This window comes from Acinonyx jubatus, chromosome C1 (assembly GCF_027475565.1).
Source record: "Acinonyx jubatus isolate Ajub_Pintada_27869175 chromosome C1, VMU_Ajub_asm_v1.0, whole genome shotgun sequence".
Classification (NCBI taxonomy): domain Eukaryota; kingdom Metazoa; phylum Chordata; class Mammalia; order Carnivora; family Felidae; genus Acinonyx; species Acinonyx jubatus.
The window spans coordinates 157,137,623-157,151,110 of NC_069381.1; the positions used below are offsets into that span (position 1 = coordinate 157,137,623).

The 13,488-nt window shown below is 33.8% G+C and overlaps 1 protein-coding gene and 1 long non-coding RNA gene across 3 annotated transcripts in view; both read right to left on the minus strand.

The window, feature by feature from the left end:
- Positions 1-13,488, minus strand: part of LOC128314062 (uncharacterized) — a 263,838-nt gene that overhangs the window by 87,160 nt on the left and 163,190 nt on the right. The gene's annotated exons all lie outside the window — the stretch shown is intronic.
- The window catches only part of TLK1 (tousled like kinase 1), a 196,332-nt gene that overhangs the window by 31,618 nt on the left and 151,226 nt on the right, over positions 1-13,488 (minus strand). For both annotated transcript variants that reach the window (XM_053215268.1, XM_027055511.2), the window contains exon 12: positions 1,439-1,505. In XM_053215268.1, the coding sequence (XP_053071243.1) occupies positions 1,439-1,505 (67 nt within the window). The remainder of the gene's footprint in view (positions 1-1,438; positions 1,506-13,488) is intronic.

The following is a 13,488-nucleotide window of genomic DNA, read 5'->3' on the forward strand; positions in this document are numbered from 1 at the left end:
GATACACATGTACAATCTCATTATTAGAATAATTTAAAATGAACTATTTTATTATATGTAAAAATAATAACCCTCCAGTTAAAGTGTTCCATTATCATGAAAGGCTGGTTTGAAAATAATTGATAAATCTTTATAGGGGACATCAAGCATAGGTCTCTATGAATTCATTATGACAACTGCTTAGGTGGGCACACAATACTTATACTAATTCTGTATTACAAAATCCCCCAACAGTCTCATTACAACTCCATCTGTTACAGAGAATAGACTGAAGTTGTCTACTGTAACCCAAAGAGCAGGAAAAATAGTCAATAATTACAACAGAAGAAAATACACTTTAAGAAGAAAAAAAAAAAGACCAGAATAAATCATTTCACAATTTACTGTTAAAGTATTTGGGGTTGAAACTTTTCTGAGTAGGGGCATAGACAGATACAGCATAGTTAAAAATGCTAATGCAAATTACACATATATGTGGACACATTTATGTATCTTTTTCTATTCTCTGTAATTAAATGGCAGGGGTCTGAAAGCAGGTTGATGGCATTCCAAAAACAAAACAGTACATAGTATGATGGCAGCTGCTACCAGAATGGGTTTCTCTGTCCTACCTCACAGGAAGACAACTTCACAGAAGCTATCTTCGATTAGTTCACTAACTCACTTTTAGCAATTATTCAGCCTATTAAAAAAATATGTAAATGATGTGACAAGCAAAAGGCAGAATTAAAAAATTTGGTCAAAGAAAAAGAATTTTACATCTGTCATTAAGTTCATTCTGAGTGGGAAAATCTATTATTTATTTGAAATAGTTTGAACTAAAAAACTGTAAAAACAATGAACTGATTACAATTTCGTAGTTTACAAATCAGTACAAAGCTATACATTTAAAAAATTTTACTATAATAACACGTAGCAACATTTTAATAAATTATATCACTTTATACTATTATTAATGATTAAGGCTCTTCTAAATTTGCCAATGTACATATTTTAGTTGAAACATTTACTCAAGCATTTGATAGCTTAAAACTTAAGCCAAAGAACCAAGTTTGTTATTAATTTATAATTATTTCAGTTTATTATAAATGGACACAAACAATATGGAAATTTACATTTCATCTTAAAAATGAAGCATTTTTACAAAAATAGTACTTAAACACAGTAATCTTAAGACCCTGAAAGTCTGGCCAGGAGTCACTTCTCCACTACAGGGACACGGTATTATCAGCATCTCAATGTTTGTAAGCTGCCACAAGGTAAAAGGCATGTTATTTTAACATATTCAACTTAAAAGGACAACTTTAATGCCCCTCTTTTTTTTGTCTGAGCTTTGGGTATTTTCTCTCTAAGCTGACTTCTCCAACGAGAGACTTACAGTAACAACTCTCCATGACCTCTGGTAAGAAACTAAAATTCCAGCATATGCTTCACATACCTTTTTGAGATGTCCTAGTCTAAGTTTGAAAATTTCTTCCTGTTCATGATATTCTGCCAAAGTCAACCTGTCAAAAATGAAATTGTAATTCTAGATATTAAGATGAATACTTATTACTTCTTATTAATAACCAGCAAAAGAAGATTAATGTTTCTCAAAATGCTAAAATGTTGACAACTTTCAGTCCAGAATATAAGCCAGAAGTCCTTTAAAATATTCTTCAGAATATTTCTAACACTTATAGATGGAACACCTAATTGATAAATTCTGCAACTATTTAATGAGTGCTATGTATCAGGTGATGTTCTAGAATTTCAATCCTAAGGATACAATGGAAAAGACATTTTCTCCTTTCATTTTAGTTTGAACTTACACTCTATAGTGGGGATAAGGAGGCAGAAAACAACTTAAAAAAGAAATAAAATAATCCCAAATAGCAGTAAATACTATGAAGAAAACAAAAAGGGTGGTTGATAATGACTGACTATATTACACTATTTGCAGTGAGTATTAGGGAGGCGGTCTTGACCTAAAAGTCAAAAAGAAAACTACAAGAGAACCTGGGGGAATATGTCCTAGATATAGGACAAGTGCAAGTGCAAGGATGCTAACATGGACACAGGGTGGCATACTGTAAGAAGAGAAAAAAAAAAAAAAAAGTAAGCATCAAAACAGTCAAAGAGGCTGTGAGAAGTAGGAGAGGTAAGCAGGGGCCAGCTTACAATGGACTTCCAGACCAAGGAATGAATTTCATTTTATTCTAAGAGCATTAGAAAATTACTGCACAGTCCATCCAGTTGAGTACTGGTTTAAAAAAAAAAAAAAAGAAAAAACTAAGACATTTTTCTATTTTCTGCTTCCATGTGTTAGTGAGAAAAAAGAATGCTAAAACTATAGTCAAAGCATCAAATTCTTAATAAAATATAAATAGACATAAGAATTTAAATCCTGAAAAGTACTTTATGGTTATTTTATTGTTAATTTCAAACATTCCTATAGAACACTGAAAAATAACTAGCTTATTATGTAGGTCTCTAGTAAGACATACATATTATAACATTTCCTAAGGAAAAATGATTCTGTTTTCTGATAAAGTAAAAGAAGAAAAACCACTCTACAATAAAACAACTTCCATTTCATACCCCAAAACTGAAAGAATTGCTTTTATCCATCATACTCAGGGCCCGTTCGTTTACTTATGTGTTCTGGGGGTACTTGGTGAAGCTCCTAACCTAGGTATGATTTATTTATGTTTTTCATTCAGGTCCCTCAGCAACATTTAATATAAATGCTACTCTCCTTTAGCTAGATGTTAGTTAAATTCACTAATTCTAAAGAAAGGGCATTCAAAGGAAACAAACAAAACCCTCCAAGAAATTCAGTTAGTATCCCACTAGAAATATCTTAAGAGTGAAAAAATAAACATTTAAAATTAAATCAGTCTTAGGTTAACACAACTGCTGGATTTTGTTATACCAAATATAACAACAGTGGATAGTTGCAGCAGATGCTTAAAGCAAATTTAGAGAAATAAGTGTTGCAGTGTGAATACAGATGGATTGAAAGAGGGAGAAGAGGGAAAGGTGATGTTAAAGGAAAGGATTTGGAAACAAAAATTGGTAAAAATCTCTACTAATCCAATAAAGAAAAGCTGTAAGAATTTTTGGTGAATGGTTTTTGGATAGGCATATATACCACCAGTGAAAATTTGGTACAATTTGTATTTCCCATAATTTTTGAAACTGTTTTCTACTAAGAAGTTTGGCTCTTATGCAAACTTGCAAAGCCTTTACATGTACAAATGGCTGAGAATTTCTGTAATTTGGAGGTAAGGATATTTTGTTGTCTTTAGTTGGTGTAGTTTTCAATAGCTACTATTCTTGTGAGTCAATAATGAATTAATCTCAATTAGCTCCACGATGATTTAGTTTGTTGAATACTGTCTGGTTAATCTTATAGCATAATGTAATGCATACTTGCTTTTAAAAGCACTCAGTTCCAGTTGTTAATATGTTCTGTGTTGTGGTTCAAATCATCCACATCCCCATAGCTAAAGCAAATGCATACAAATACTCCCTCCCCACATTTACTTAGTAATAATTCTTCACTGATTTAAAAACTTGGACCTTAGAGCATTATTTCATAGGTCTCACATTTCATAGGTCTTTATTGTATGTGTTAAACACATACAATTCTCACTAAAGCTTAATGGTAACTTTCATCAGCAGGAGAATTTAGCTATTTACTTCCTGCATTTTAATGACTACTACTATAACTACTAACTAAGCTTCAAATAAACAGCAAAATATATAAATTTACCAATTTTTCTCTGCTTGGTTTTGATGCATTAATAAGCAAATTCTATAGAAAGCACTAAATACTAGGCTACTGACTTTCTAGACAGTGATTCTTACCACTTTATGATCGTGGATATCTAAAAATAATCTAAGGAAATTTATAAACACTCTCTCCAGAAAATATCACATATACATAAATCGGGGGGTTCACAGATCTCCATTTGATAATTCCTATTCCAGGGTCTTGTCTCACTAAATAAAATGCAAAAGAGACATTTCTTACATTTCTCTGCATTTCTCTATCAGGAGGTACTTGACGTATTAGAACTTTTTAGATATCTCTGTTGTCTACTTCCAGTAAGGAAAAATGTTTTTAGATAAAATGTGATTTTAATACATAGAATGAGAAGAGGTAAGCTAGAATAATGTTAATTTTAATGGCTACATAATTATTTTTATGATGTGTTTTTAAAGATCCTAAAAAAATTCACACTCTTAAGCAAGTCTGTTGGTTAGGTTATTTAGCAAATCTTTTATTCACAGATAATGAGAAGATAAAGTCCAACTCCTCCCTGTATGAGTCATACCTGATATTATTGCCTGAATGATTAATATTTTATTATGTTCAAATATACGTATATGTGTTTATTTAGGGGCATGCTAAAAGCTCCTAGAGTAGGTTTATATAAAACTTTATTTTAAAAGCCAAGAAATTTAAAATAAGACTTAACTCTTGATGATCTTTCATAATGAGTCTAAATGGATGAGCATTTTCTTAATGTTTTTTTAATTTTTATTTTTGTGACAGCATGAGTGGGGGAGGGGCAGAGAGGCAGGGGACAGAGGATCCGAAGTGGGCTCTGTGACGAAAGCAGCAAGCTCGACATAGGGCTTGAACTCACGAACCAGGAGACCATAACCTGAGCCGATGTCGGATGCTCAACCGACTGAGCCACCCAGGTGCCCCTAAATGGATGAGAATTTTATTTCTAATTCAAAGAGCTGTTTTACAATAGTTTGATAGAAATGTGAGATGACTGTAATAGAACTAGAACTAGAACAAATAACAGGAAAAAAGGGAATACCTGATAATCAATTCTTCAAAGACATCCTGTTTAAGAAGGAAATTAATCTTAAGTCTCAAAGTTAAAGAATGCAAGCTATGGTAAAGAAGACTGTTACAGGCATTGAAGAAAAAAAAAAAAGGCAAGCCCATTTATTTGCATAATTTAGTAACAGGTTATGAGCCCTGCATTGAGGATTAGATTTTTTAATTTTTTTTTTAACGTTTATTTATTTTTGAGACAGAGAGAGACAGAGCATGAATGGGGGAGGGTCAGAGAGAGAGGGAGACACAGAATCTGAAACAGGCTCCAGGCTCTGAGCCATCAGCACAGAGCCCGACGCGGGGCTGGAACTCACGGACCATGAGATCATGACCTGAGCCGAAGTCGGACGCTCAACCGACTGAGCCACCCAGGCGCCCCGAGGATTAGATTTTTTAAATGGAGGAAGGTGAGACATGAGACTAGTTTGTCTTTTTTTTTTTTTTAAGTTTATTTATGAGAGGGAGACAGAGAGAACGTGTGCACACATGTGAGCACGGAGGAAGAGCAGAGAGAGAGGGAGACACAGAATCCCAAGCAGGATCAGTGCCCATGCGAGGCTCGATCCCATGAACCATGAGAGATCATGACCTGAACCAAATCAAGAGTTGGACACTTAACCAACTGAGCCACCCAGGAACCCCAAGACTAGTCTGCCTTTGAAAAGCCCCCAAAAAAACTAGGAACAGAAGTTCCTCAACATGATACAGGGAATTTATTAAAAACCCACAACTAACATCATACTCAGTGGTGAAAGACTGAAAGCTTCCCCCTTAAGGTGAGGAAGAAGACAATGATGCTTTCACCATTGCTATTCAATATTGTACTAGAAAGTTCTACCAGAGGAGTTAAGGAAAAAAAACAAAAATGTAACATAATGCATGAGAATTAGAAAAGAAGTAAAACTATCTTTATTTGCAGATGACGTGACTCTAGATGTAGAAAATCTTGAAGAACGAACAAGAAAAAACCACGAGAGCTAATAAATTCAGCAAAGTTGCACGATACAAGATCAACCCACAAAAATAAGTTGTGTTTCTACACATCAGCAACAATCTAAAAAGGATATTAAGAATACATTTCCATTTATAATAGAATCCAAAATAATAAAATACCTAAAAACAAATTTAACCCAGGAAGTGACTTGTACACTAAAAACTAGTAAACAGTGCTAAGGAAATTAATGAAAACGAATTAAATAAAATGACTTCTATGTTCATGGATTAGCAGACTTAACATTGTTAAGAGACAATCCTCTCCAAAGTGATCCATATATTCAGTATAATCCTGATCAAAATACAAATGGCTCATTTTGCTGAAATAGAAAAGCTAATTCTCAAATTCATACAAAATTGCAAAGGAGGCTCAAATAGAAAAAACAATATTGAAAAAGAACCAAGTTATAGGACTCCCACTATCTATTTCAAAACTTTCTACTACAAAGTTATGGTCATTAAAATAGTGTGGTGCTACCATAAAGACAGACATTGACCAAAGGTATAGAACGGAGTGCAGAAATAAACCCAAATAACCATCGCCAGTTGATTTCTGACAAGGGTACCGAGACCTTTCAATGGGGAAAGAATGGTCTCTTCAACAAATGGTGCTGGGACAACTAGATAACCACATGCAAAAGAATGAAGTTGGACTCCTGCCTCACTCTATATAAAAAATTAACCAAAAAGGAATCCATAATTTACATATAAGGACTACTAGAAAACTATCAGAAGACAGCACAGGGGTAAATCTTTATGACCATGGATTTGATACCAAAAGCATGAGCGAAAAACAAAACAATAAACTTAAGCCATAAAAATTAAAATAAAATAAAAGGACATTATCAAGAAAGCAAGACAACTTACAGAATGGGAGAAGATATCTACATATCATATATCTGATAAGATGTTGTATTCAGAATATATAAAGAACTCTTATAACTCAACAACAAAAAGACAAACAGCTTGATTAAAAACTGAGCAAAAGACCTAGATACCTATATAAAGACCAGCAAGCCCATTAAAAGACATTGAACATAATTAGCCACTCAGGAATATAAATCGAAACCACAATAAGATGACCTTTTATGGACACTAGGATGACTGTAATTTAAAAATGGAAAATAGGGGCACCTGGGTGACTCAGTTGGATAAGCCTCTGATTCTTGATTTAGGCTCAGGTCATGATCTTGGTTTGTGGGCTCGAGCCCTGCATCAGTCTCCTTAATGACAGCATGGAGCCTGTTTGGGATTTTCTCTCTCCCTCTCTCTCTGCTCCTCCCTTGCTCTCTCTCTCCAAAAGAGGGGGGGGAAAAAAAGGAAAATAAAAAGTGTTGCCAAAGATGCAAAGAAATAGGAACTCTTGTTTATTGCTGGTGGCAATGTAAAATATTGCAGATGTGAAAAAGTTTAGCAATTCTTCAAGAATTTAAACATAGAATTACCATATAATGCTGCAATTCCACTCCTAGGTATATACTCAAAAGAAATGAAAACATATGTCTACACAGACACTTGTACATAAATGTTTATGTCAACATTACTCATAATAGCCAAAAGGTGGAAACAATCTAAATGTTCATAATAGATGAATGGATAAACAAAGTGCGCATGTACATGCATATACATACAATGGGATACAGTCAGACATAAAAAAGAATGAAGTACTGATACATGCTACAACATGGACACACCCTGAATACATTATGCTAACTGAAAGACAGTGAACTCTCCAGAAAAGGCAAACACATAGAGAAAACTGTTACCAGAAAATGAGGGGAGGAACAAAGAGGAATTATGGGAATTAATGATTATTTAATGGGTATGAGGTGTTCCAAGTTAATAAAGTTTTGAAACTAAAAGGGTTGCATACATTGTAAACGCACTTAATGCCACTGAACTGTACACTAAATGGTTAACTTATGTGAATTTCACCACAATATTTTTAAAAAAGCATCATTGTGAAAAAGAATGGAGGTGTGTGGGAAGGATGAAACTAGTCTGCCTCCAAAGAGCCCAAATGTTCTCAATGCAATTAACAGTTGAACTGAGAATAACTTATACCAAGTGCTAATGTGGTATGCAGAATAATGGCCGTCCAATGATGTCTATGTTCTAATCCCTGGGACATGTGAATATGTTAAATTATACAGCAAAGGAGAATTAAGATAGTGAATGAGTTGACCTTAAAATAGGGAGTTATTTTGAGAAGAGATGACTGCTTCTTGAGGTTCACAGATTAAGAGGAATTGTGTTTTGGAGTGGATTATACAGATTCTCACCCATACATGATTTCGATAATGAGATTCAGAACATTTGAGATGATGAAATTTAGATGAGATTTTTGAATGCTGAGTTGATGCTGTAGTGGGGTTGATTCTTTTGGGGATGTTGGAATAGGATGAATATATTTTACATGTAAGATACGAATCTTGGGTCAGAGTAAAGACTGATAGGCAGAATAACTGCTTCCAAAGTTAATACATCCTAATCTTTGGAATTTGTGGACATGTTACCTAACAGGGCAAAAGATTAAATGGGATAAGGTTGCTAATTAGCTGACCTTAACATAAAGTGATTATCCTGGATAATACAGCTATGAGTACACAGAACAAAGACAAAAATTTTTTATCTAAAGGAAACTAGGAAAAGACACAGAAGAGGTAACATCTGGGCTTGATTAAAGAGGAGGAGCAGAAGGAAGCCAGGAAAAAGAAACGGTATATAAGGCCACTGTAGCTCAAGAGCACAGCATGTAGATATGCATGCCAAAAAAAAAAAAAAAAAAGAATGTATAGTGTATGTAGATTAAGGAAGTTTTTCTACTGATTCCTAAGAGTTTTAATCAAAGATTAATGCTGAATTCTGTCTGATGTTTTTTGTTTTGGCATCTGTTAAGACTATCATATGATCTTTCCCCTTATATGGAAAATTACATATAATTTTTTTTAATGTTAAAAAACAATTTTTTTTTTAATGTTAAACCAACCTTACATACCTAAAATAAATCCAACTTGGTCTTGACGAATTAATACATGGAAAAATCACACTGATTTTTTCTTTTTAATGTTAAACCAACCTTGCATACCTAAAATAAACCAAACTTGGTGAAGATAAACTATCATTTTTACATTATTATATGTTGGGTTGCTTATATTTTATTTAAGATTTTTACATTTGGCTTTATAAATGAGATTAGGCTATAACTTTCCTTGTTTGTGTCATCCTTATTAAATTTTGACATCTAGATTATGCTGGTCTCATAAAATAATCTGGAAGTATTTCTGACTTAACTATTCTTTAAAAATAGTTTTAAAAAGAGTGGCACTATTTCTTCCTTAAATGGATGTTACAATTCATAAATGAAGTCTCTGTACCTGGAGTTTACAATTCATAAATGAAGTCATCTGTACCTTTTTAATTACAGATTCAATTTCTTTAATAGTTATAGAACTATTTAGACTTTCGTTTCTTCCAATGTCAACTCTGTTAAGTTAGATTTTTCTAGAAATTAACCCATTTCACAAAAAATTTCAAATTTAAGCCATTTATTTATTTTTTTAATGTTTATTTATTTATTTTGAGAGAGAGCAAGCATGAGTGAGGGAGGGCAGAGAAAGAGGGAGAGAGAGAATCCCAAGCAGGCTCTGCACTGTCAGGGCAGAGCCAGAGTCTCCATCTCAGGAACCATGAGATCATGACCTGAGCTGAAATCAAGGGTCAGATGTTTAACCAACTGAGCCATGCAGGGACCCCTTAAGCCATTTATAATATGTATTTTGTTTTCCTTTAAATATCTGTAGACTCCGTAGTAATATTCCTTTTTTCATTCCTGATAATGGTTGTCTTCTCTCTTTCTCAATTTTATTAGTTTAGCTTTTAGGGGGAAAAAAACACATTTTTTTTGGATTGGTTGATTCTCTGTATTGTATATATTTCCTGTATTGTTAATTTCTGCTCTTATCTTTTCCCCTTTTCTTTGGTTAAGTCTATTGCTCATCTTCTAACTTACTGAAATGGATGCTTAATTTATAAAGTTTGAGTTTTTCTGCTTTTCATATATATGTACATGAAGCTATTAATGTCCCCCAGATACGGTGTCAGATTTATCTCACAAATTTGGCCACACAGCACTTTCACTATCACTCATCCAAAAATATTTTTCTCATTTCCATTGAAAATTTTTTCAATACCTTTTTTGTTACTGATTTCTAGTTTCATTCCACTGTGATCAGAGGTCATATTCTATGATTCTAATCCTTTAAGTTTCACCCAGGAGTTCTACCAAACATTTAAGGAAGAAACAATGCCCAGTCTTATACAAACTCTTTCAATCTTTTGAAATTTGTTGAAACTTAACTTTATGACCTAACATGGTAAATTCCTATAAAAGTCCGTGCTTAAAAAAGAAGACGACACATTCTGCAGATGTTAGGAGATATTCTGCAAGTGTCAAATTTGTCAGTCTCGCTGACATTTTCTATACCTACACTGTTTTTTGTTTTGTTTTTTTAATTTTATCTATATGTTCGGGGCACCTGGGTGGCTGAGTTGGTTAAGCATCCAACTTCAGCTCAGGTCATGATCTCACGGTTTGGGAGTTCGAGCCCTGTGTAGGGCTCTGTGCTGACAGCTCAGAGCTTGCAGCCTGCTTCAGATTTTGTGTCCCCTTCTCTCTCTGTCCCTCCCCAACTCGCATTGTCTCTCTCTCAAAAATAAATAAACATTAAAATTTTATCTGTATGTTCAATTACTATAAAATGTTGTATGCTGAAATCTATTATGATTTGTGGATCTGTTTATATCTCCTGAAAGTACAATTTTTTATTTATCTTGAGGTCATATTATTACATGCATGCAAATTTAGAATTACTGTATGTTCCTGGTGATTTGAACTTTATTTATAGTTCTGAAATAACCACTATTTCTTTGTACTTTTTTTGCCTTAAAATTTTACTGAGTCTCATACACAGCATTTACCTGGAATATTTTTGTCTTAACTTATAGTCCCAATATCTTTTTTTCATCCTTTGGCTACTTTTAAGAATTTTTCTTCTTTGCCTTGCTTTTTCTGAAATTTCATTATGATGTTCCTAGGTGAGTATTTCTTTTTATTCATCCTACTTGGAATTCTTTGGCCTCTATAAACCTACAGATTGATTTTGTTAATCTGTTTTAAAATATTCTCAATTATCTAATCTTCAAATATAGCTTCTGCTCCATTCAAGATGGTTTTTCTATGGTCAGGTGACTTGTCTAGTAAACAAAAACTGAGCAATCCAATAAAAAGAAAAAAAAATGGGTCAGGGATGAGGCAGGATAAATCAACAGTACAAATAAAGACCAGATTTAAGCCCTAATAAATAACGGATGAAATGAAAATAGATTAAAATGCTCCAATGAAAGATTTTTCAGGCATGATTTTTTAAAAAATCAATTAAATATTTATCAAAGCCAATAAAATGTAAACTACCAAAGGTGAACTTTAATGTACACTGTACACTCTGGGTGACAATGATGTGTCAATGCAGGTTCATCAACTGTAACAAATGTCCCACTCTAGTGGAGGGTACTGATAGTGGGGAAGGTTATATGTGGGGACAAGGAATAGATGAGAACTCTTCTACTGTCTGCTCAATTTTGCTGTACACTAAAACTGTTCTAAAAATAAATCTTATTAAGAAAAGTCTATTATGTTATTTATAGAAGACAAGTAATCCATTAAATAACTTTATGCTACATAAAATATAATCTTGAGCTAAAATTAAAGCTTTCATGAGAAAACACAGTAACCTCTAAAACTTCATTAATATAAAATATAAGGTAAAATATTACTGTTTACTTTGCAATCATCCTCTGTGAAACATGAAATGCATAAATAAAATCAGGATATTGAAAATATATTTAACATGAGGCCAAATCTTAATTAAAATTAATTACAAAGGTCATTAATTAACCCAGGGGTCATTTACACATCCATAGATAATACTATCTTATGCAAACTACTCTGAATAATAGAAGTCTTTGTGACTAAAATTAGAAACTACTACCTAAAACACCTGACTGAATCTTGCTGGTAGATAAAAATCCGTAAAGAGCCAGGAACCATGCAAGTACTTTACATTTACATGTATTACCTCATATCATCTTCTCAACACTATGATGTAGGTACTTTTAAAAGTGAAGAAATGTAGGCTCAAAAAATGTAGCTTACAAAAAATAACCACATCTGACCATCTACAGAAGTTAAAGTCCTAACCACTACATAGTAGGTAACTTCTTTTTCTAGATTAACTTCTTGACAGAAAAATAATTAGGGGCACCTGGGTGGTTCAGTCAATTGAGCATCTGACTTCAGCTCAGGTCATGATCTCATAGTTTGTGAGTTTGAGCCCCGCACTGTCAGCACAGAGCCTGGAGCCTACTTCAGGTTCTCTGTCTCTCTCTGGCCCTCCCCTGCTCACACTTGGTCTCTCTCCAAAATAAATAAACATTAAAAAAATTTAAAAAAGAAAAATAATTAAAGATTCAAAGTCTCTATGCTAATTATACCAGATGTTTTACAAACACACTAGATGTTCTAGTTACCACTAAACAGTGATTTAAAAGGAATTTTTAGAAGACAGTTGCAAAGACTTGGGCACCTGGGTGACTGAGTCGGTTGAGCGTCTGACTCTTGATTTTGGCTCAGGTCATTATCTCACGGTTGTCAGACTGAGTCACAAGTCAGGCTCCACACTGACAGTGCAGAGCCTGCTTGGGATTCTCTTTCTTTCTCTCTCTTTCTCCCTCTCTCTCTCTCAAAAAAAAAAAAAAAAAACACAAAAAACAACAACAAAAAAAAGGCAGTTGCAGAGTATAGCCACTAAAATCACAGTATAATAATATATGAATCAACGTCCTTCTACGGCTTCTTTTCCCCATTTAAAGCTGCATTTGTATAAACATGCAATAAAACTACTATGTAGTATCACTTCATTTGCCATTCCAAGAACACAGAGCAGTATAACTTCAGGGTTAGTTCTCAGTCAACATATACAATAAAGTGTGGTGGAAATGAGATAAGTCTATGATTATTAAACTACAGTTAGGGCTATCAGCACCTTGGAAGACAAGTAGTAAGCAAAACACCTGTAACAAACCAGAAAAATGGTCTACTGAGGAGAAAATGAAATTCAACCCAATGCTTATGTACTGGAATTTATCATTTACTGACCACTTTCCATATGCCAGGAAACTGTGCTACATATTGGGAATATAGAGCTAAAAACGTGAGATAAATGCTACAGTATATACACAGGCACATATAAAAGGCTATGGGCACCTAATCTGAGGGGAGAGACAATGGGAAGAAAAAACGTCAGAGGTGGCTTCCTATTGAAAGTGGTATGTGAGCCAAGCCTTAAAGGATGGATAGGAAATGAGACAGGTGAAGAAAAGGAAAGAACAAGATGTATGAAGGCACAGAAACAAGAAAGCTCAACCCATTTAGAGAACTAAAAGAGTTTAACGTAAGATGCAGAAGGCAGATATTGGGAGTGAAGTGAAAGAGAAAAATGAGAAAAATAAGAAGGCCTACAAAGAGTCCTTCATGAGGGTGAATTTTATGTTAAAGGCCAGTGAAGGAGGTTAAAGGTGAAACTGACATGAAG